This window comes from Dermochelys coriacea, chromosome 3 (genome assembly GCF_009764565.3).
Source record: "Dermochelys coriacea isolate rDerCor1 chromosome 3, rDerCor1.pri.v4, whole genome shotgun sequence".
Lineage (NCBI taxonomy): Eukaryota > Metazoa > Chordata > Testudines > Dermochelyidae > Dermochelys > Dermochelys coriacea.
Window position 1 is genome coordinate 86,134,140 of NC_050070.1, and position 20,187 is coordinate 86,154,326.

At 43.3% G+C, this 20,187-nt stretch overlaps 1 protein-coding gene and 2 long non-coding RNA genes across 3 annotated transcripts in view; 1 reads left to right on the forward strand and 2 right to left on the reverse strand.

The window, feature by feature from the left end:
• Positions 1-13,707, forward strand: GTF3C6 (general transcription factor IIIC subunit 6). Its single transcript, XM_038394019.2, has 6 exons — positions 1-358; positions 6,089-6,169; positions 9,899-9,962; positions 10,145-10,189; positions 10,313-10,426; positions 13,026-13,707. Exons 1-6 carry the CDS (start codon positions 320-322, stop codon positions 13,328-13,330), a joined length of 648 nt encoding a protein of 215 aa, XP_038249947.1. The 5' UTR covers positions 1-319; the 3' UTR covers positions 13,331-13,707.
• On the reverse strand, positions 6,465-8,414 carry LOC122459312. Its single transcript, XR_006279914.1, has 2 exons — positions 8,299-8,414; positions 6,465-7,950 (listed from the first exon to the last, which is right to left on the reverse strand). It is a non-coding gene; the product is annotated as an uncharacterized LOC122459312 (long non-coding RNA).
• LOC122459313 overlaps positions 12,121-20,187 on the reverse strand; it is a 14,576-nt gene continuing 6,509 nt past the window's right edge. Inside the window, exons 2-3 of the long non-coding RNA XR_006279915.1 lie at positions 14,533-14,953; positions 12,121-13,941 (exon numbers count right to left, since the gene is read on the reverse strand). This is a non-coding gene — a long non-coding RNA (uncharacterized LOC122459313). The remainder of the gene's footprint in view (positions 13,942-14,532; positions 14,954-20,187) is intronic.

The window sequence follows — 20,187 nt, forward strand, 5'->3', positions numbered from 1 at the left end:
GTTCCCTGTGGCGGGAGCCAGGGGACGTTTGGAATCTCCCCGCGCGCGGCCCCCCTGTGACCGGAGGAAACCTCCAGCAAACCGCCTCCCTCCGCGGGCTGCAGCCCGTGGCCCGCCCTAGCAAGCGGCTGGAGCGGGACTTCGCTGCTCCGGGCCCCCCGCGCCGGGGGGGGGGGGGGATCGGGCGGCAGGACGAGACCGGGGATCGGCCCCCGCCCCGATCTGAGCCGTAGGGGGCGGCCCCTTTCCGCAGCTAAGATGGCGGCGGCAGGGTCACGTCGTGGGCGCTGAGGCGCTGGCTCGCGGCGGGATCCGGGACATGGCGGCGGTGGGAGCTGAGGAGGAAGAGGAGGAGCAGGTGGGTAGGAGTCCCCAGCCGCGGCGCAGGTATCGGGTGTCTGCGCTCAGGCTCCTTGCGGCCGCCCGGCCTGGTGAGCGAGGGGCGGCGGTGTTTGGCGGCCCCTGCTGCCGGGCCGAGCTCCCGGGCAGGCCGAGGCTCCGGTCCCCGGCGCCCCCTCCCGTTGTTGCACGCCCGCTGTATGGCCGCGGAGCTCCCGGGCGGGGCTGGCCCTGGAGGGTGTGGCGGGTGAGCGTCTGGCTAGGCTGGAAGCGGGGCTGGACACGACGGGGGAGAGAGGAGTCAATGACGGGGGGGGGGGGGGAGCCCTCATTCCTATTTTCCCGCGATCTTTGCGCCAACTTGGGCAGGCTGTGGCTGTGCCCCCACCCCGGGCAAGGGGGAGTCATGCTCCCTGCCCTTCAATCCTTGCTCTCCCTGGCACGGCCTGCAATGTGTTGGGACTGGGACTGAACGCCACCCCCCACCCCCCCCTCCAGCATCCAGACGCCCACACGGCCCAGCCCCCTTCAACTCGAAGCCCCTGCAGGGTCCTGTTGCCCAGTGATGAGCTGCCAAAATCTTAACAACCGGTTCCCTATAAAAAGTTCCGATGTAAGGGATGTGCCCCACTATCTATTTTTTTGTAGCAATAGGGTTACCGTACGTCCGTATTTTCCCAGGAAAATATTAAAAATTCCTCCCGGACGGCAATTTAAGAACCAAAAAGCCTGACCTGTCCGGGAAAATACGGATGTATGTTAACCCTGCCTGAAGTTCTTTTTTAAAAAGATGGGCCTGAAATAGAAATGAGCTCCATTTCACATGTGTGGGTCCCCGCCGCTCCCTGGGGGTGTGTTAGGGTGACCAGATGTCCTGATTTTATAGGGATAGTCCCAATTTTGGGGTCTTATTTCTTATATAGGCTCCTATTACCCCCCACCCCCATCCTGATTTTTCACACTTGCTGTCTGGTCGCCCTAGGGTGTGCACATGTGTGGGTCCCAGCTGCTCCCTGCCCCCCTCACTGAAGCAGGTGTGCAGAGTTACTGCCCTAGGAACTGCAGGGCACCAGTGGACGTGGGGCCAGCTGCAGACAGTGGCAGGGGATGCAGGGCTGGCTGGAGACAGGACGGTGTGGGGCTGGCTGGAGGTAGGGGCTGGCTGCAGGCAGGACAGGGGGTGCATGCAGCAGGGGTTGGCTGCGGGCAGGGAGTACAGGAGTGGCTGGAGACGGGCTGACTGTGGGCAGGACAGGGGTGTGGCAGGGGCTGGCTGCAGGGAGGGTGTGGGGCTGGCTGTGGGCAGAGCAGGGGGTGCAGCGGGGGCTGGCTGTGGGGCTGGGTGCGGCGGGGCTAGTGAGGACAGGGAGTGCGGGGGTGGCTGGAGACGCGCTGGCTGCGGGCAGGGGGTGCAGCAGGGGCTAGTGAGGGCAGGGCAGGAGGTGCGGCAGGGGCTGGCTGCAGGCAGGGAGTGCGGGGGTGGCTGGAGACGCGCTGGCTGCGGGCAGGGGGTGCGGCAGGGGCTGGCTGCGGGCAGGGCAGGAGGTGTGGCAGGGGCTGGAGACAAGGGCTGGCTGCGGGCAGGGTGGTGAGTACTCACGGGGAGAGCAGCAGGAAGCAGCCCAGGCCCAGCAGAGCAGCCAGGGACCCACCAAGCAGCAGCAGGTGCCCCAGGGCCAGGGGTCGAGGGAGCAGCAGCAGCAACAGGGCTCGTGCCCAGGGCCAGGCAGCAGCCCACGTGGCTCTCCCAGTGGCCGGAGGAGGAATTACATCACTTCCCCGCCAGAGCCCATCAAAGCCTTAGCGCCCCCTGCAGGGAAGTGGGTTAACAGCCGGTTCTAAAACTGCTTCAAAATTTAACTGGTTTGTGCGAACCAGCTCCAGCTCACCACTGCTATTGCCTCTACACCTAGAACCCCCCCCACGAACCTCTGTGAATCCAGATCCCCCCCACTGAGCTGCCTGCACCCAGATTGCCCCACACACAATCCTCTCCCCCACACCCGAATCCCCTCACACTGAGCCCCTCCACACTTGGATCCTGCCTGCCCCACACCTGGTGCAGAAGAGCAGGATTCTAGGGTGTTTCTGGGACAGACCTGGGCCTTATGCTGTGGCAGGGTCTGGTGTAGTCTCACCGATGAGTCCGTGTCCTGGGCGTGGGGAGGCTGCAGGTGATCTCCCACCTTTGTGTAGCCAGTGGCCTGTGATTCCCACTGCCATGCTGGAGCCTCTGCATTTATTTATTGACAAATAAAACTTGCAGCATTTTAAAATATTGTGCACGGAATTTTTAATTTTTTGGCACAGAATGCCCTCAGGAATATCCTATGTACTGTATCAGTTAGCACAGACTCGTAGAATTGTAGGGCTGGAAGAGATCTTGAGAGGTCAGCAAGTCCAGCAGTTCTCAACCAGGGGTCCGCAGCCCTTGGGGGTCTGCAAGCCCTTTCAAGGAGGCCATGGAGCCCTGCAGCTGAAGCCCCAATCCCTGGTGCCCCTCCCCCGTTTCCCCCACAGGGCTGAATCCCGGACCCCCAAGCCCTGGTACTCCCTGTGCGGCAGAAGCCTTAAGCCCCTGGGCAGAGTTGGAGACATGGAGGGCATTGCTCCCCTTCCCAAAAAAATAATAAACTGCAGCACAAGAGCATGGCAGCCCTGGGGGCAGCTCTCCTCCTCCCCCCATCTCCTCTCCCTGGCCAGGTCGGAGGCAGGAAGCTGGAGCCCTCGCTGGTGCCATGGAGCAGGCAGCGGCAGCGCTAGCGCTCTCTCCTCTCCTGCTGGTGCCCCAGATTAAAGCTGCTCCTCAGCTTCCAGCCCTGTTTGCTCCCACAGAGGCAGCCGGTAAGAGCCCACCCAGATGGGGAGATCCTGCTCCATGGCTGGCAGACCCCTCTGGGAACAGGGATCAGAGGGGAGTCCTCACAGCACACAGCCCCAATACCCCTCTCTCTGCACCGAGCTATCACCCTGTCTGCATACAGTCCTTAGTACTCGTCTCTCTGCACCCTGAGCTATCCCCTTCCTGCACCTAGCCACCTCCTCTGTGCACCCACACAGCCACCCCTGTGGGCACACAGCCCCAGCTACCCCCTCCCTGCACCCTAAGCTGTTTTCAAACTTTTTGAGCTAAGCCCTCCACCTTTGAGTTATAATTTTTGGTTACTTCCCTGCCCCCCACCCTCCCAACCCAGACAGGCTGTGTAGCCTGCTGAGATGAGTCAGGGGGTGGAGGTGGCACTCCATCCCTGTACCCCACCATGTGGTGGTGGCTCGAACCCCGCTGGCCCCTGCCCGCCCCACAAAATAGAAGTCAAACTATGCCTATGCCCGAGACCCCTCCCCTCCACCCCCTTGCCACCACTGGGCCCTGGAGTTTTTATAGCATGTTGAGGGGGGCCTCAGAGAGAAAAGGTTGAGAACCCTGATTTAGTCCAGCCCCATGTGCTGAGATAACACCAAATAAACCTAGACCTTCCCTCACAGATGTTTGGCCAAGCTGTTCTTAAAAGCCTCTGCTAATGGAGATTTCACATACTCCTTTGGAAGCCTATTCTAGAAATTAACTAGTCTTGTCATTCGAAAAATTTTCCTACTAGCTAACCTACATTTCATTTGCTGCTGATTAAGCCCATTATTTCTTACCTTATCTTAAGTGAACATGGAGAACAAACGATCACTGTTCCCTTGTAGGTTTCAGAGTAGCAGCCATGTTCGTCTGTATTCGCAAAAAGAAAAGGAGTACTTGTGGCACTTTAGAGACTAACAAATTTATTAGACCATAAGCTTTTGTGAGCTACTGCAGAAGACTGTTATCAGGATTCCCCCCACCCCCTTTTTTTTCCCTAGAGTAAACATGCCCAGTTTTTTTAACCTTTCCTCATAGGTCAAGTTTTCTAAACCTTTTACATTGTTGTTGCTTTCACCTTAACTCTCTCCAATTTATCCCTGTCTTTCTTGAAGTGTGGTGCTCAGAACTGGATACAAATATTCCAGCTGAGGCTAGGTCACTCTTGCCAAGTAGAGAGGGACAGATACCTCCTGTGTCCTACATGTGAAACTCCTGTTAATACATCTCAGCACATTAGCCTTTTTTGCAACTGCAACACGTAGTTGGCTCTCATTCAGTTTGTGATTCATTGTAACCCCAAACCGTTTTCAGCAGTACTACTGTCTACCCGGTTATTTCCCATTTTGTAGTGGTGCATTTGATTTTTCCTTCCTAAGTGCAATACTTTTCACTTGTCTTTATTTAATTTCATTTTACTGATTTCAGACTAATTCTGCAATTTGTCAAGGTAATTTTGAATTCTTACCTTAGCCTAGCCTATTCTCCAAAGTGACTGCAAGCCCTCCTAGCTTGGTGTCATCTGCAAATTTTATGAGCATACTTACGATTGTTTACAAATGGTAACATTTTATAGTGTAGAGCAGCAGGCCTTTGATGCTCCAGAAGAATAAAGGTTATGATGTGGACAGCAGTCAGCTAGGAAGTGGACTGACACCAGTTCATTTCACACAGGATACTGGAACTGGTGTTGTTTGTATTAGGGTAATACCTACAGTGCACAACTGATATCAGGTCCCAATTGTGGTAGGCCCTATACCAACATACGAGATGGTCCCTCCCCCAAAAAGGTTACATTCTAAATAGACAAGATACTCCAAGGGTGGAAGGGGAAACTGAGGTACAGTGAGGCGAAATGACTGCCCAAGGTCACAAAAAGTTAGTGGTGGAGAGCAAAGTAGAACTCAAGTCTCCCAAGTCCATTTGAAACTTTATCCATTGCACTGCATTGCCTCTCCAGTGGAGTCATGTTTTAAAAAACTTCCAATTATAACAAAGCTGGTTTTTATTTGAGATGTTTATTTTTGTGATAGCAGAGGACTGTGATGGCAAAGCCAGATAGTTACATGTAGTCAACTGAAACTGGAAAAGAAACTTTACTGTATTGTATAGGAGGAAGAACTTGGAAAATAATACTGATACTGTCGCATTATTTTACCATAACCTTAAAAAAAAAAAAAAAAGAGTAATAGCTACTCGTAAGCTGTAAAATCAAACTTGCAATATTTCCTTTGCCACACTTTTAAAATTAAATTGTGTGTTCACTGATAATTATTATAAGATTGGTCATGGAAATTGGGCATCTATCTCTTATCTTCAGAAAAAGACTGGCAAGGATCTGTCAACACCATTTTCTCCTCCTATACTTCCCGTTCCCTCAAATTAAGGAATTACAAGAACAAATTAAATGGAAAGGCAACACACTGTAAACAGATAGAAGCAGAAAAAATTAAACTTTATAATTAACCTATAGAATTCACGCTGCAGTCTATAATTGGTAAATGTTGAAGCATTGTAAGATTTAATAAAAAATATGAATAAATATAATATGTGCTGTTACGCGAGCTAGCATAAAATTATAAGAGCTGTCAGTCCTTCTTCCAGGTATAAATTGAACATTATCTAAGGTCAAATACAAACAGCCTTCAAATTCAGTTGTGGTTTTGGTGACATGGACAGAACTGTGTACTAGTTGGATATTACTTTGTTCTGGTATAGCAATGTCTTTGTGTTGTTTTGCAAATAAACAATAAAGGTCAAATTTTGGTTCTACAGTTCTAATTTTGAGGGAGGTCTGTTTTAATAGCAAAGCAATAGACATAATTGTGTTCATGTTAAAGTTGTTCGTTTATTTAGTGTTCTAAATATATGATGAATGAGCTTTATATGCTTATTTTGCAGGAACAACTGGTCGTAGTAGAATTATCAGGAATTATTGATTCAGACTTCCTAGAAAAATGTGAAAACAAATGCAAGATTTTGGTGAGTTTGACTACAACATATTAGTAAAGAGGCAAGTTTTTATTTTCGTGAACAAGGAAAAATTTTAGGGCCTCATTGAACTCAGTGGGCTGTGGATCAAACTCTTTGTGTAGAAATATGCAGACTATATGAGCGATAAACTCCCATGGTCTGCGCACAGAGCGATTAGCATCAGTGGGCAATGTGAATGCATATCAAAAGTTCTCTTTGGCCTGTGAATATATTGTTACGCAAAACTTTGGGTATAACTTTCAAAAACACCCAAGTGACTTAAACCACACAAACAAACACAGTGTTTTTAAATAGTGAAAACCATTTACTCTTGTCAGACACTACTAAACTTTTCCAGTTTTTGTATCTTATATAGTAGTACAGGGATCTACATTTTGTATCCTACTTTGATGTTAATGATGTGATCAGTTTTAGCAGGAAAAAACAAAACCTCAAGCTTAGTCACGGAAGACTTTTTTAAAAAATTACTTTTTGGAAGTATTTGTGCGAGAATCTCATTAATTTGTATTTACAACTGTGCTACCCACTGTGGATTTTACAAAATGAACATGAAAGGCCATCGTCTCACAAACAAGTAACTTAACTTTATGCACCTGAATAGTCTCACTGATGAGGCCAAACAAATATAATTGTATCTATCAAGGTCAGTACGTTACAACAAATATGCTTTGTTCAAGTATACTAGGAAAAATAATGATATATCAGTAATGAGGCATCACTATAGTACTACACTGGACCCTCGCTAGAACGCGGGTTCGGAATCTATGCGCAGTAGCTCATTATAGCAGGGGTCGCGTTACCATGGATCCCAATTTAAATCACTGCGATTGCGCTATATGCGAATCCGCGCTATAGCAATGCGTGTTATAGTGAGGGTCTGTTATAGTTACTAATGAGACACCCAGTTTTGAATCTTTGCTAAGAAATGGAGTGTGACCCGGGGTGCCTGGGGCAGCCCTTACTGAAAATGTCAAGTTCAGAGCAGGCTGCATAAGGGAGAGCAGACACTCCCAAACTGGTGGTTAACACTGAAGTTAAACTCACCAACCAGTCACAAACTGTGCTTCTGATCCCCAACACTGGTTATTGAGAAGCTAAAAAAAAAAAAAAAAAATCACACATCTTCCTTTATTGCATTCCAGTTCTTTGGTTCCCAATCAGCTCCTAGATCCAGTACAGTGAGAAGTTATTTAAACACTCTACTTACTATACAAAATGTTCTTCTGACCCAAAGGGTCAGCCACGTCACCAGGTCAATGTTAGTTTGGATCTTACCTAAAATACCATGCTGCCAGTCTATCCTTTAGTGTCTAAAACTAAAGGTTTATTATAAGGAAAAAAGAAAGAACAAGAGATTTGTTAAATGGTAAAGCAATCAAATAAATACAGAGACTTCGAAGTCCGTATATCAGGTTCTTAGTATCAGGCTCAGTATCTCTAGATGGGTCATTCAGTCCTTTGTTCAGAGCTTCGTTTGTAGAAAAGTTACTCCAGAAGTAAGAAGCAGAAATGAATACAACATGGAGATGATGCAGCTGCCCTTTATATTCCTTTTGCCATCTGGCTTGTACTTCCTGTGTCCCAAACACAAGCTTCACAGCACAAGGCATGGAAAAGCCTTAAAGTTCTCTCTCTATAGGCATGCCCCTACTCATCCTGCTGACTCAGAAGGTGTAGCCCCTGGCTCCTTTCAGTAGGTTCTTTGTACAGCTGATGACCCTGATGGGCCATCAAACAGGCGAGGTAATGCTGATATCTGGGGGTGTTACCTAGAAACACACAAATATACCATAATATTGTATAACTCACAATAAAAGGTAATACAAACATATAAACAAGATTATCATACTTGGCAAAGCATAACATTTTCACGTGGCATATCCGATAAGATTCCTTGGAATTTTATAATATTGGTATTAACAATATCATGAAGCGTCTCCCATATTCCATACAGCATCACATGGAGTAGACGGTTGGGTGTGTTTTCTGAGAACATTTCAGGCTTATGAAGTGAGAATACGTGAGCTTCTGTTGTTTTTTCAGTTTTAAGGTTGCTCGTGTTCTGATAGTGATTCAAAAAATTCATTTTTATGTGTACTTAAAATATTTCGGCTCACCATTAAGAGTTCTTCTGATCTTGTAACTGATTCTCCCTCTGATGTTTTCCTTAATTTGTGATGACATAATTGGGTTGTGTGGAGAGGACTGATATTACAAACTGAGGATTGTGATTAGATTATAAATCTTGTCCCTATGCCCTGGGTAGTTGGAAGGGCTCAGAGCCAGCACAACTTATAAGGTTCTGTTGCAGAAGGGAGAGCAGGATTTTGGAACCTCATGCAAGGGTCCCAACCTCTACGCTGCAAGGCTATGTTCAGTGGGGACTTCCAGCATCCCTGCATGCAACTGGGCTTTGGAAAGGCATATATTCAGTAAATCCTCTGGCCGTCTCTGCCCCCCCCCCCCCCCACCATGCCTCCCCAACCCAAAAAACGCACTCCCAAAATGAATGCACAGAAGCTATTGTAAACCTGAAGTTGCATTAATGGCAATGAAATAGATTTTGTACTGAACTGCAGCCAGAGTAAGGATTTCTTCCACCCTCTTGTCCACACAGAAATCCCCCAGTATGCAGCCCTGAAAAGGTTTTGTCCCTTAAGGAATAATTTATTTTCCATGCAAGTAAATTTAGTAATATAAAACTCTGAGTTAAAATACTGTTTTCCCTAAGACAATTGCATAAAGTACTTTTGAAAAGCTGTTAATAAATAGGAAATTGGATATAGGATAGTTTATGCTCCTTTGGACTTCTCGCAACTGCCTCTTCCCTCTACATGCTGTAGCCTTTTCCAGATCAAAGACTTTTTAAAAGCATTCAGTCAACTCAGTGGGACACTATCAACTGGAAAACAGTGTTTGTCTTAAAATCATGTACCGAGTATAATTAATATAACAACTTCTTTCAATCATAGTAACTTTAGATATCACCCCAAATTATTTCTGTTTGTTTACTTTGTTTCACAGCATTTTGTGTGTAGTCAGGTTCACTATTTCTTTTGTATAGTCACTTCCTTATTGATTATGAGACACACTCACAGAAATGGGAGAAAAAACAGTTCAAAAATAGGGAAAAGTGATTGTAAAACCACAGAAACTTGTAGAAGGAAACAGAAGCAGGACTAGTCCTGGAAACCACTTTTAACTCACTTTTAGAAATTTGCTTGATGTTAAGTTGACGGTGTCCCTTTTATTTTCAAAGATCTGCTTGTTGTGTATAAATAATAGCTTCCGACCACTGCCATTGGACTGCTGATGTGCCTGCGTGGTGTTTGTGTACTCACGCAACCTTTTTTTCTCCTGCACACCTTTCTCATTTGCTTACCTAATTTTCCGAGATATACTGTATATCTGTTTTATCTAAATCTCACAGTTTAGAAAGCTTTTGAGTCTATAAACCAAAAAGAAAGTTTCCTTTGTGTGTGTTCATTTTTCTCCCCATACTAATCTCAGTGAGATAGAATAGACTTGATTTACTATGTCTAGCTTGCATTCCATATTGCTTTTTTATCTTGTACTGCATATACCATTTCAGGGAATCTGTATTTAATGCTGGTTTTACTGTACTTGGCATACCAGTTGTTTTCTTTAGTCTTGGTGCCTTGCCTTGACTAGCTGAAGCATGACTTCCATGTAATTTCTGTCTATCCTTGTTTGTAGGGAATAGACACAGAGAGGCCCATTTTGCAAGTGGACAGATATGTCTTTGCTGGGGAGTATGAAGGTAGGAAAAGATTATATGGATGAAACTGCTCATTTTCAGTTTGACATACAGGGCCCAATCATGGGAGATCCTCAATTTCCATTGACTTCAGTGGAGGTGGAGAGCACTCAATTTTTGAAGTACTGGGCCTTTGGCAAATAACCTCTGTTATTTCTCAGCTAACTGTCCTTTGTTCTCCATAGATACCCTTGGAACCTGTGTGGTGTTTGAAGAAAATGCAGAACAAGGTAAGTGATGCATCTTGTATGTTCTGGCTTGTATCTAAACTGACGCTGTAAGGTTCAGATAATTTTCACGTTTCAGATGATGTGGATGTTCACTAAAATGAATCAATTAATTTTTATTTATAGTGGACACAGAAGGAAACCAAAAACTACAGCTGAAATACAAATGCCACACAATGAAGAAGCTGAACATGACACGGACGCTCCTGACTGAAAAGAAGGAAGGAGAAGAGAGCGTAGGTTAGTGCACCTAGTCTTGTATGTGGGAACATGTGAGGTCGTCCTAGGACTAAACCTTATCTTTGATACCAGGCTGGAGACAGAAATTAGTTTGACCATTTAGTGCCAATAAGTATCCAGGGAATTAAAGGATACAAGCTTTCCGTTCTTAAACAACAATATGATATATAAACAAATTAACTGAACTAAAAAATGATAGCTATTTGTAAAACTTCCTGTGATTTGGGCCAAACTACTTTCCATTTTTATATGCATTCTGTAGGCAAATTAAGTTCTGGTGCACTTGCTTCAATGTCATTGTACCATTTCACAACAGGATTAAATTTTGCCTTTCATCTCTAGGCTGGAAGTCAATGCTGTTTCTGTAGTTAGATATTTACAGTAATACTGCTCCTAGCAATGTCTTATTCCCAGTTGTTCCTGCTATTTTGCTTATACACAGGGTTAGGAATAAAGAGCCATTTTATGCTAAATTTATACATATTCAACTGGAAGATTACATTTTATGGTATTAAAGTCATATTGTGAGAGATCTAGATGTAAAGATCTGATCACAGATGGGATGACTTTTACCCATAAGATGTAACATTTCCTTTTCCCACCTAATACTACCTATTGATTTATTAAGAAATCATTCATTTTAAAAGTTAGTGTAATATAGTGGCAGGTGGGTTGCTTAAGTAAAACAACGCCACTGTAGGAAATGTTCTAAGTGAACTCTCAAGCTTCCTCACAAGCAATTCAATGTTTGCACATGACAAACACTCAGTACTCATACATTCAGCACTTGACACATTTTGATTACTGTACATTGAGAACGTGTGACTTCTGAAGAGCATACTTACATGAGGGAAGAAATACCAGTTCCATTAGTAATCTGTATGTGTTTTTAATAAACTGGACTACAGACATGCGGTACCACTTTTCATTCATAGTCACTTAGATGTTTTCAGGTGCCATGTTCCATCAAGTTATTTGATATTCTAAACTTAAATTAACATGATAGTCTCCATTCTGCATCAGTAAAATATATTCTTAGCATCTTGAATCGTATGGAAACTGTTTTGGAACTTGCATAGGTGCTGTGTGGCACCTAGATACAACAGTGTTGACACAGTACAAAATAAATACCAAAGAATGGTAAACTAATGTCTGTGTGATCTACTATTTCGCTGGTATTATAAATAATTGGGAAACCAACCTTTGAATGAAAAGGATTTCCCCCTCCCAGTATTTATAATGGAATTTTCTGTCGTCATATAAATGCACTGATTCTAAGATAAATAGGAATTGGAAAAGGATTATCCTATTAAATAATAGTTTTTAGTTGTCCCAGACACACTTAGACTTAGTTAACCAAGACACAGCCCTAGCTTTCAGGGAAGCTTCAACAACCACAAAAACTAGTGGCCTCAACTCCTGAATGTATGGTGGGACTCAGCCCAAAGATAAAGATCTACATTCTTGAAAGATGTCATTCCCATCCCAGTCATTCTTTTGGATTAGGCAAGGAAATGTTGACCTTTACAACTTTGTACCATTTATTTTTATGTATCACTGCTGTGGAAGAATGAAAAGCTATTAGATGAACAAACAGAACCAGCATGAGACATGCATACAAAACTCAAATGCCAGTAAATCAACAGAAGGCATCCCCATTAAGGGGAAAATACTATACCCATTAAGCAGCCCTCTTTGTTTTGATGTATTATTGGTTTTAATCTCTTGGACTGTAATTGAGAGACCCCGTTCATGATAGCAATAAATACCATAAAAATTCATATATTACCTAATTTTAGAAATGTAATGGGTTTAGCTGGTGGTGTAATAGTTATGTTTTACACAGCACATGGAAGACCATATCTCGATTCTTGGTACCTTCCTAGGTTGAAAATACTCAGGAGTCAGCAGCAGTAGCTTGTGTGTTGGAGGTGGACAGGTGTTGAGTCTCCTAATAGGAAACACGGGCTGATTTGAAGAAGTAGAGCTAAGAGCTTGTTGGGGGCACTGCTCAGCTAGAAGAACAATAGTTCTGATATGTAGCTCTCAAGTGCAAAGCAAATGAAAATAGCTGATTAGAAATCATCTGTATGATGGGGATTCTGAAGACCCTCTCTCAGTTCTTAGACAAAAAATGTTATATTGGAGACATAAACCAGTATAAGCAAGCAAACAAACTTTCTACCCCTCAGAGTTTTATGCTGTATTGCCTCAGGACAGTGAAACATAAGCTGCTATTTGTCTTAACTAAGAATTTTTCTCCTCACTTCAGCATGTGAGGATCATAATGAAAACAGGTCTGTCTTATGCAGCAGAAGGAAGTTAAGGACATTTGGGAGGGATTTTACTGTCTCCAGTTTGGAAAATGGGGCATAGGCAGTTTCCTTTCTTTCTCTCAAGTCTTTTTGTAGCAGAAGCTTATGGCACACACCACCTCGTACGTAATGTTGGTTTTTCTCAAACATAACATTACCTTTGTTGCATATTTCTAGTTATTGTTTGAGGCTAAAACAATGAACTCGTGAAACTAAGAAAATATATCGTCTTGCTGTTAAAATCTCTCCTCCCCGTTTCACTAGTTTATCTTTTTTCTGACCAGGTGGTGTGGAGTGGTTACAGATTGAAGACAAAGATTTCTCATACAGCAGACCTAATATGATTTGTAGTTTTCTGCACCAAAAGGAAGATTCTGAGGAGGCAGCTCAAGCCCAGGACAAACTGGCAGACAAGTTGGAGGGAGAGGTCAGTGACAAAGAGAACTCTGGCCTAACTTACGCACTGGAGAAGCAGCATAGCATGGAAATGGATGACTCTGTCCCTCTCCTTGATAGCCCTGTCTCTGAAGCAGAAAACTCTCCTTCAGGAAGTGCCCAAGACAATACCTTACATGATGCTCCTAGGTGATGTCAAGTCTGCAGCATCTAGAAGTGAGGATGAATGGAGTTAGTTAATATTATGAACCAAATTTTTAAAGTCACCTCAATCTGACCTCCACTTTATGGGAGTAATTAATAGTGAGTGCAAAACTGCACCCACAAATTTGGAAGCCATTTTTGGGTCTTGAATGTGATGATCTTAGTATCTGTCTCTATGTTAAGTATACATGCATTTCCGGCTAGCATCTTTACCTCTGAGTTGAGGAACAGGAACAAATGACTAAATGAGAAGGAGACACCATAGAAAAACTCTGATGCATTGCACATCCATGAATATCAATAAAAGTAAATCTTTTCTTTGTAAGATATCTATTGCAAAATAAAGCCTTGACATTTTCAGTTATTTCAGCTTGGGGTTTCATGTCCTTACCCATGTGGATGTTCCTTCCAGGAAATGCTATACAAATGACCTATTTGCTAAGATTGGTGGACACCATACAAAACGCATCTGAGTTATTTTTGGTAGCCTATTTCTTTCCTCCCTCCACTACATATGGTCCCCAATAGGAGACCACCTCTGGTCAGAACGTTTCAATCAGCAGGTGAAGTCTGCAAGTGATCTAGGGGTTTAATCTTGTTCTGTCAACAAAAGGCAAAACGTATTCTTTACTTAATTTTATTGTAACATCTCATTGAGCTTACTAGAACCTAATTTAACCCTGTTTTGTCTAGCTTGCACCTGTCATTCATTGATATACACTTGACTTTATATATAGTATTACTAAAGGGACTATAACAAAGCTGCCTTTGGTGGGACACTTCTGAGAGTATCAATTCAGGACAAATTGCTTAGAGCAGGGCAGTCACAGCCCTGGTGGTTCTTAGGCTGGTGGTTCTCCACCTCTAAGGCACGCTAAACCAGTCAAACAGAGAGGACTTCAGTCTCACCCCATTGGCTAACCACAAGTCATACAAAGACACTCCAGTTTCCCGGTATCACCACCAGTGCCACTCGTTATGGGGACGAATGGTTATGAAAACCAATAACCTAGTAAAAGAAAAAAGTTCTCCTGATCCCAAAGGACCAAGCTCCAGAGCCAGATCAATATACCAGTCAGACCACAAATCACGCTATTGCTAATCCTTTAGAATCTAAAATCTAAAGGTTTATTCGTAAAAGGAAAGAAATATAGAAGAGCTAAAATGGGTTAAATGGAATCAATTACATACAGTAATGGCAAAGTTCTTGGTTCAGGCTTGTAGCAGTGATGGAATAAACTGCAGGTTCAAATCAAGTCTCTGGAGTACATCCACAGCTGGGATGGGTCATTCAACCCTTTGTTCAGAGCTTCAGTTTGTAGGAAGGTTCCTCCAGAGATCAGAGGCGGATTGAAGACAAGATGGAGGGGTTTTCAGGGCCTTTTATATTCTCCGCCCATGGAAGGATCCCTCTTTGTTCTTACTGTGGAAAATCACAGCAGCGAGATGGTGCTTGGAGTCACATGGGCAAGTCACATGTCCATGCATGACTCAGTTTGCAGGCCTACGCCATTGTTTACATATTAGTTTGAACGTTCCCAGGAAAGCTCAGATATGGATTGTCATCTTCCAGAGTTCATTGTCAGTTAAGTGTTCCTTGATTGGGCACTTACTGAGAATAGTCCTTTCTCAAGAAGCTGATGAAATGTTTCACTGAGGCTACTTAGAATCAAAACACATTGAGATACAAGTATGTAGCCAATATTCATAACTTCAGCTACAAAATGATACACACATACAGAGAGCATAAACATAACCAGCAAAGCATAACCTTTTTATAGATACCCCACATGACAACCTTTGTACAATATTTGCTGCAAATATATAACAGTTGTTGCAACAATGATCTATATGGTCATAGTTTATGTCAATAATGTCACAGGGACACTAGTCAGTTTCAAAACTTCCAAGTTGAAAATTTAAAAAAAACAAGTTTAAATCATGTTCTGAATATTTTTGAAATAATTCCTTTAAAAACACTTTCAGGATTTATTTATTTATTTGCTCCCCTATTTGACTAACCATTATAATCAGTTTCTCCCTTGCATACTGTTTGTTTGGGAGAAATAGTGAAACTGACATTTCAAAGCATGTGATGTACAAAGTAAATGGTCCATTGTTTTGCCAAGTTGTTTTAGACAGTCATAGAAATCTTAAAAAGAAAAGGAGTATTTGTGGCACCTTAGAGGCTAACAAATGTATTTGAGCATAAGCTTTTGTGAGCTACTGCTCACTTCATTGGATGCATTCAGTGGAAAATACAGTGGGGAGATTTATATACATAGAGAACATGAACCAATGGGTGTTACCATACACACTGTAACGAGAGTGATCACTTAAGGTGAACTATACCCAGCGGGGGGGGGGAACCTTTTGTAGCGATAATCAAGGTGGACCATTTCCAACAGTTGACAAGTACATCTGAGGAACGATGGGGGGGAATAAACATGGGGAAATAGTTTCATCATCTGGACCCATGGAAAAGAAGCCCTTGAGGAATTCCACCAAGATTTCAACAATTTCCATCCCACCATCAACCTCAGCCTGGACCAATCCACACAAGAGATCCACTTCCTGGACACTACAGTGCTAATAAGCGATGGTCACATAAACACCACCCTATACTGGAAACCTACTGACCACTGTTCCTACCTACATTCCTCCAGCTTTCATCCAGACCACACCGCGCGATCCATTGTCTACGGCCAAGCTCTACGATACAACCCCATTTGCTCCAACCCTTCAGACAGAGACAAACACCTACAAGATCTCTATCAAGCATTCTTACAACTACAATACCCACCTGCTGAAGTGAAGAAACAGATTGACAGAGCCATAAGAGTACCCAAAGTCATCTAGAACAGGACAGGCCCAACAAAGAAAATAACAGAACGCCACTAGCCATCACCTTCAGCCCCCAACTAAAACTTCTCAAACGCATCACCAAGGATCTATAACCTATACTGAAGGATGACCCATCACTCTCACAGATCTTGGGAGACAGGCCAGTCCTTGCTTACAGACAGCCCCCCAACCTGAAGCAAATACCAGCAACCACACACCACACAACAGAACCACTAAACCAGGAATCTATCCTTGCAACAAAGCCCGTTGCCAACTCTGTCCACATATCTATTCAGGGGATACCATCATAGGGCCTAATCACATCAGCCACACTATCAGAGGCTCATTCATCTGCGCATCCACCAATGTGATATATGCCATCATGTGCCAGCAATGCCCCTCTGCCATGTACATTGGTCAAACTGGACAGTCTCTACGTAAAAGAATAAATAGATACAAATCAGATGTCAAGAATTATAACATTCAAAAACCAGTCAGAGAACACTTCAATCTCTTTGGTCACTCAATTACAGACCTAAAAATTGCAATTCTTCAACAAAAAAACTTCAAAAACAGACTCCAACGAGATACTGCTGAATTGGAATTAATTTGCAAACTGGACACCATTAAATTAGGCTTGAATAAAGACTGGGAGTGGATGGGTCATTACGCAAAGTAAAACTATTTCCCCATGTTTATTCACTCCCCCTACTCCCCACTGTTCCTCAGACATTCTTGTCAACTGCTGGAAATGGCCCACCTTGATTATCACTACAAAAGGTTTTCCCCCCCACAGCCCCCACTCTCCTGCTGGTAATAGCTCACCTTAAGTGATCACTCTCATCTGTGTATATAAAGCTCCCCCCTGTATTTTCCACTGCATGCATCCGATGAAGTGAGCTGTAGCTCATGAAAGCTTATGCTCAAATAAATTTGTTAGTCTCTAAGGTGCCACAAGAACTCCTTTTCTTTTTGCGGATACAGACTAACACAGCTGCTACTCTGAAACCTGTCATAAAAATCTTAGATGTTTTTAACTATAATAAATACAACATTTTCAAACAAAAATGTGACCGTCACATTGATAGTGTTTTTTCTCTAAATTAGTGTGTGTTCTCCATGGAAAACTGTTGTGGAATTTGTGGTGTTCTGTGTTCTCCACTAGCCCATTGTACTTACGTTTCTATCGTTTTCAGTGTTTAAAGTAACAGCACAAAACAGATTTTTACATTTCTAAATGTTATGTAGATATGACATTGGTCACTTTGGCTGCTGCGCAGTGGAAAAATTGGCAGAAGGTGAACAAAGGATAGGATGGAGAAGTGAGTAAGGCTAGCTGGAATTAGAGATAGAGGGCCAGATCTTCATCTGGTGTAATTGAAGTAGCTCCATTGACTTCTTCCATCCCAGCCTAGAGTAACTAACAAAAATGTATGTGTCCTGGAATAAATTTATTGTGGAGTTTCTAAATTAGCATTTAGAAAGGTGTTCAGCTACTTGGCAATAGATTAAGTTACAACAGGATCACAACTCTAATCAAAACATACTTGGTATTTCTTCCCAGAGCATTTTCACTGGGAAAATTTGGCCCTCTAAGAAACTGTCTAAACACTCACATTGCCTTAGTTTAAATTACAATATGTAGGTTAAACTAATGCAACTTTTGTATGTGGAGACTCTTTTATGTAAGGTTTAAAACAAGTTATTGGTTTGGCTTGCACCTCAGTACGCTTACCAACACAAGGTAAATGATACAACCCAGGTTTAAATGGTGATGAATATCCAAACACACAATAGTACTGGTTTAACAGTATAAAATCACATCTTTAGTTAACCTCTGTATGTAGACCAGGTCTAAATCTCCACTGGTGACAGCAAGAAAATGCAGCTCTACCAGTGATAGGAAAAGAACTTTTGCCCTTTGTACACTACAGCTTCCACTGGACTAATTTGGACTAATGATCACTACATGTGAAGTATTCAAGGACAAATTCAGATATAAATCAGAGTTAGCAATGAAGTTTTGGCTACAAGGGAAAACATAAAAGGAAAAAAAAACCCAGTTCATCTTGTTCCTGAGTAACAGGGTTCATAGTAGAAATATCATAACTTTTTGCTTACATTTCAGATAAACTGTTTCAATGGTAGCCTCCTAGCATAGAATCCTCCACTTTCTTTCGTTCTCAGCTTTGGTATAAACACATTTTTATGTTCTGCTAGCAAATGCTTTTGATTATGTATAAATGTGTTTGTGATGCAGAAAGAGGAATCAAGGTTTTCAAATATTTTCAGGCTCTGATCTTCCCTCACAGTATTCTCTAATCACTTTCTTAATAGGATTATGTTATGCTACTGTTCCTATTGTATGTGGACAAAGATGTATGTCAGAGTACATTAGGTTTACCAATAAAATAGGTATTTATTCCGAACACCAGCACAACTATGTAATAATCTAGTCATTATGAAATGTAGATTGAATAATTCATCCCCAACTTTCTGAGTAAAAAAGAAAAGGAGTACTTGTGGCATCATCAAGGATCTACAACCTATCCTGAAGGACGACCCATCACTCTCACAGATCTTGGGAGACAGGCCAGTCCTTGCTTACAAACAGCCCCACAACCTGAAGCAAATACTCACCAGCAACCACACAACAGAACCACTAACCCAGGAAACTATCCTTGCAACAAAGCCTGTTGCCAACTCTGTCCACATATCTATTCAGGGAACACCATCATAGGGCCTAATCACATCAGCCACACTATCAGAGGCTCATTCATCTGCGCATCCACCAATGTGATATATGCCATCATGTGCCAGCAATGCCCCTCTGCCATGTACATTGGTCAAACTGGACAGTCTCTACGTAAAAGAATAAATGGACACAAATCAGATGTCAAGAATTATAACATTCAAAAACCAGTCGGAGAACACTTCAGTCTCTCCGGTCACATGATTACAGACCTGAGAGCGGCTATCCTTCAACAAAAAAACTTCAAAAACAGACTCCAACGAGAGACTGCTGAATTGGAATTAATTTGCAAACTGGATACAATTAACTTAGGCTTGAATAGAGACTGGGAGTGGATGAGTCATTACATAAAGTAAAACTATTTCCCCATGTTATTTCTCCCCCCACCCCACCCCACAGTGTTCCTCAGACGTTCTTGTTAACTGCTGGAAATGGCCCACCTTGATTATCACCACTAAAGGTTTTCCTCCTTCCCCCCTTCTTCCTGCTGGTAATAGCTCATCTTAAGTGATCACTCTCCTTACAGTGTGTATGATAAAACCCATTGTTTCATGTTCTCTGTATGTGTATATAAATCTCCCCACTGTGTTTTCCACCGAATGCATCCGATGAAGTGAGCTGTAGCTCACGAAAGCTTATGCTCAAATAAATTTGTTAGTCTCTAAGGTGCCACAAGTACTCCTTTTCTTTTTTGCGAATACAGACTAACACAGCTGCTACTCTGAAACCTGTTAACTTTCTGAGTACAGTCCAGAGGCTGGGATAGCCAGTCAAATGAGACCTTATTTCCTTATTCCTCAACCCAATTGTCTGTTCTTCAATGGGGGAGTAACAATTAGATCTCAGTAGTTTTTATTTCTCTTTCTGAATTCCTTCCACTTTATGGACATAGATCTCCTATTGACATGCTCGCACGCAGGGCTTTCGGGGGAAGCTGTTACTCTTCTGCTCTGGGCTATCTCTGGATGCAGACCCAAAAATGTATAAGTTTATCTGAAAAGCATTATGTCAGCCTAACTTCTGTCTGAATTGTTACTTGTTCTCAGGGGTAACTCTGCTGTAACTGTTGCAATGGCTGGGAGCGTCTGCCTTGCACTGGGGCAGCTAGCAGGTTTGGGCCTTGATTCAAAATGACAGCTGCACCTCCTACCATGGAAACCTAGTTGATGTGCTTTATGTGGCATCAGAAAATGCCTCCTTGTCAGATTTTGTTACTGGCAGCAAAATCTGACACTGAGTATGTATCATGT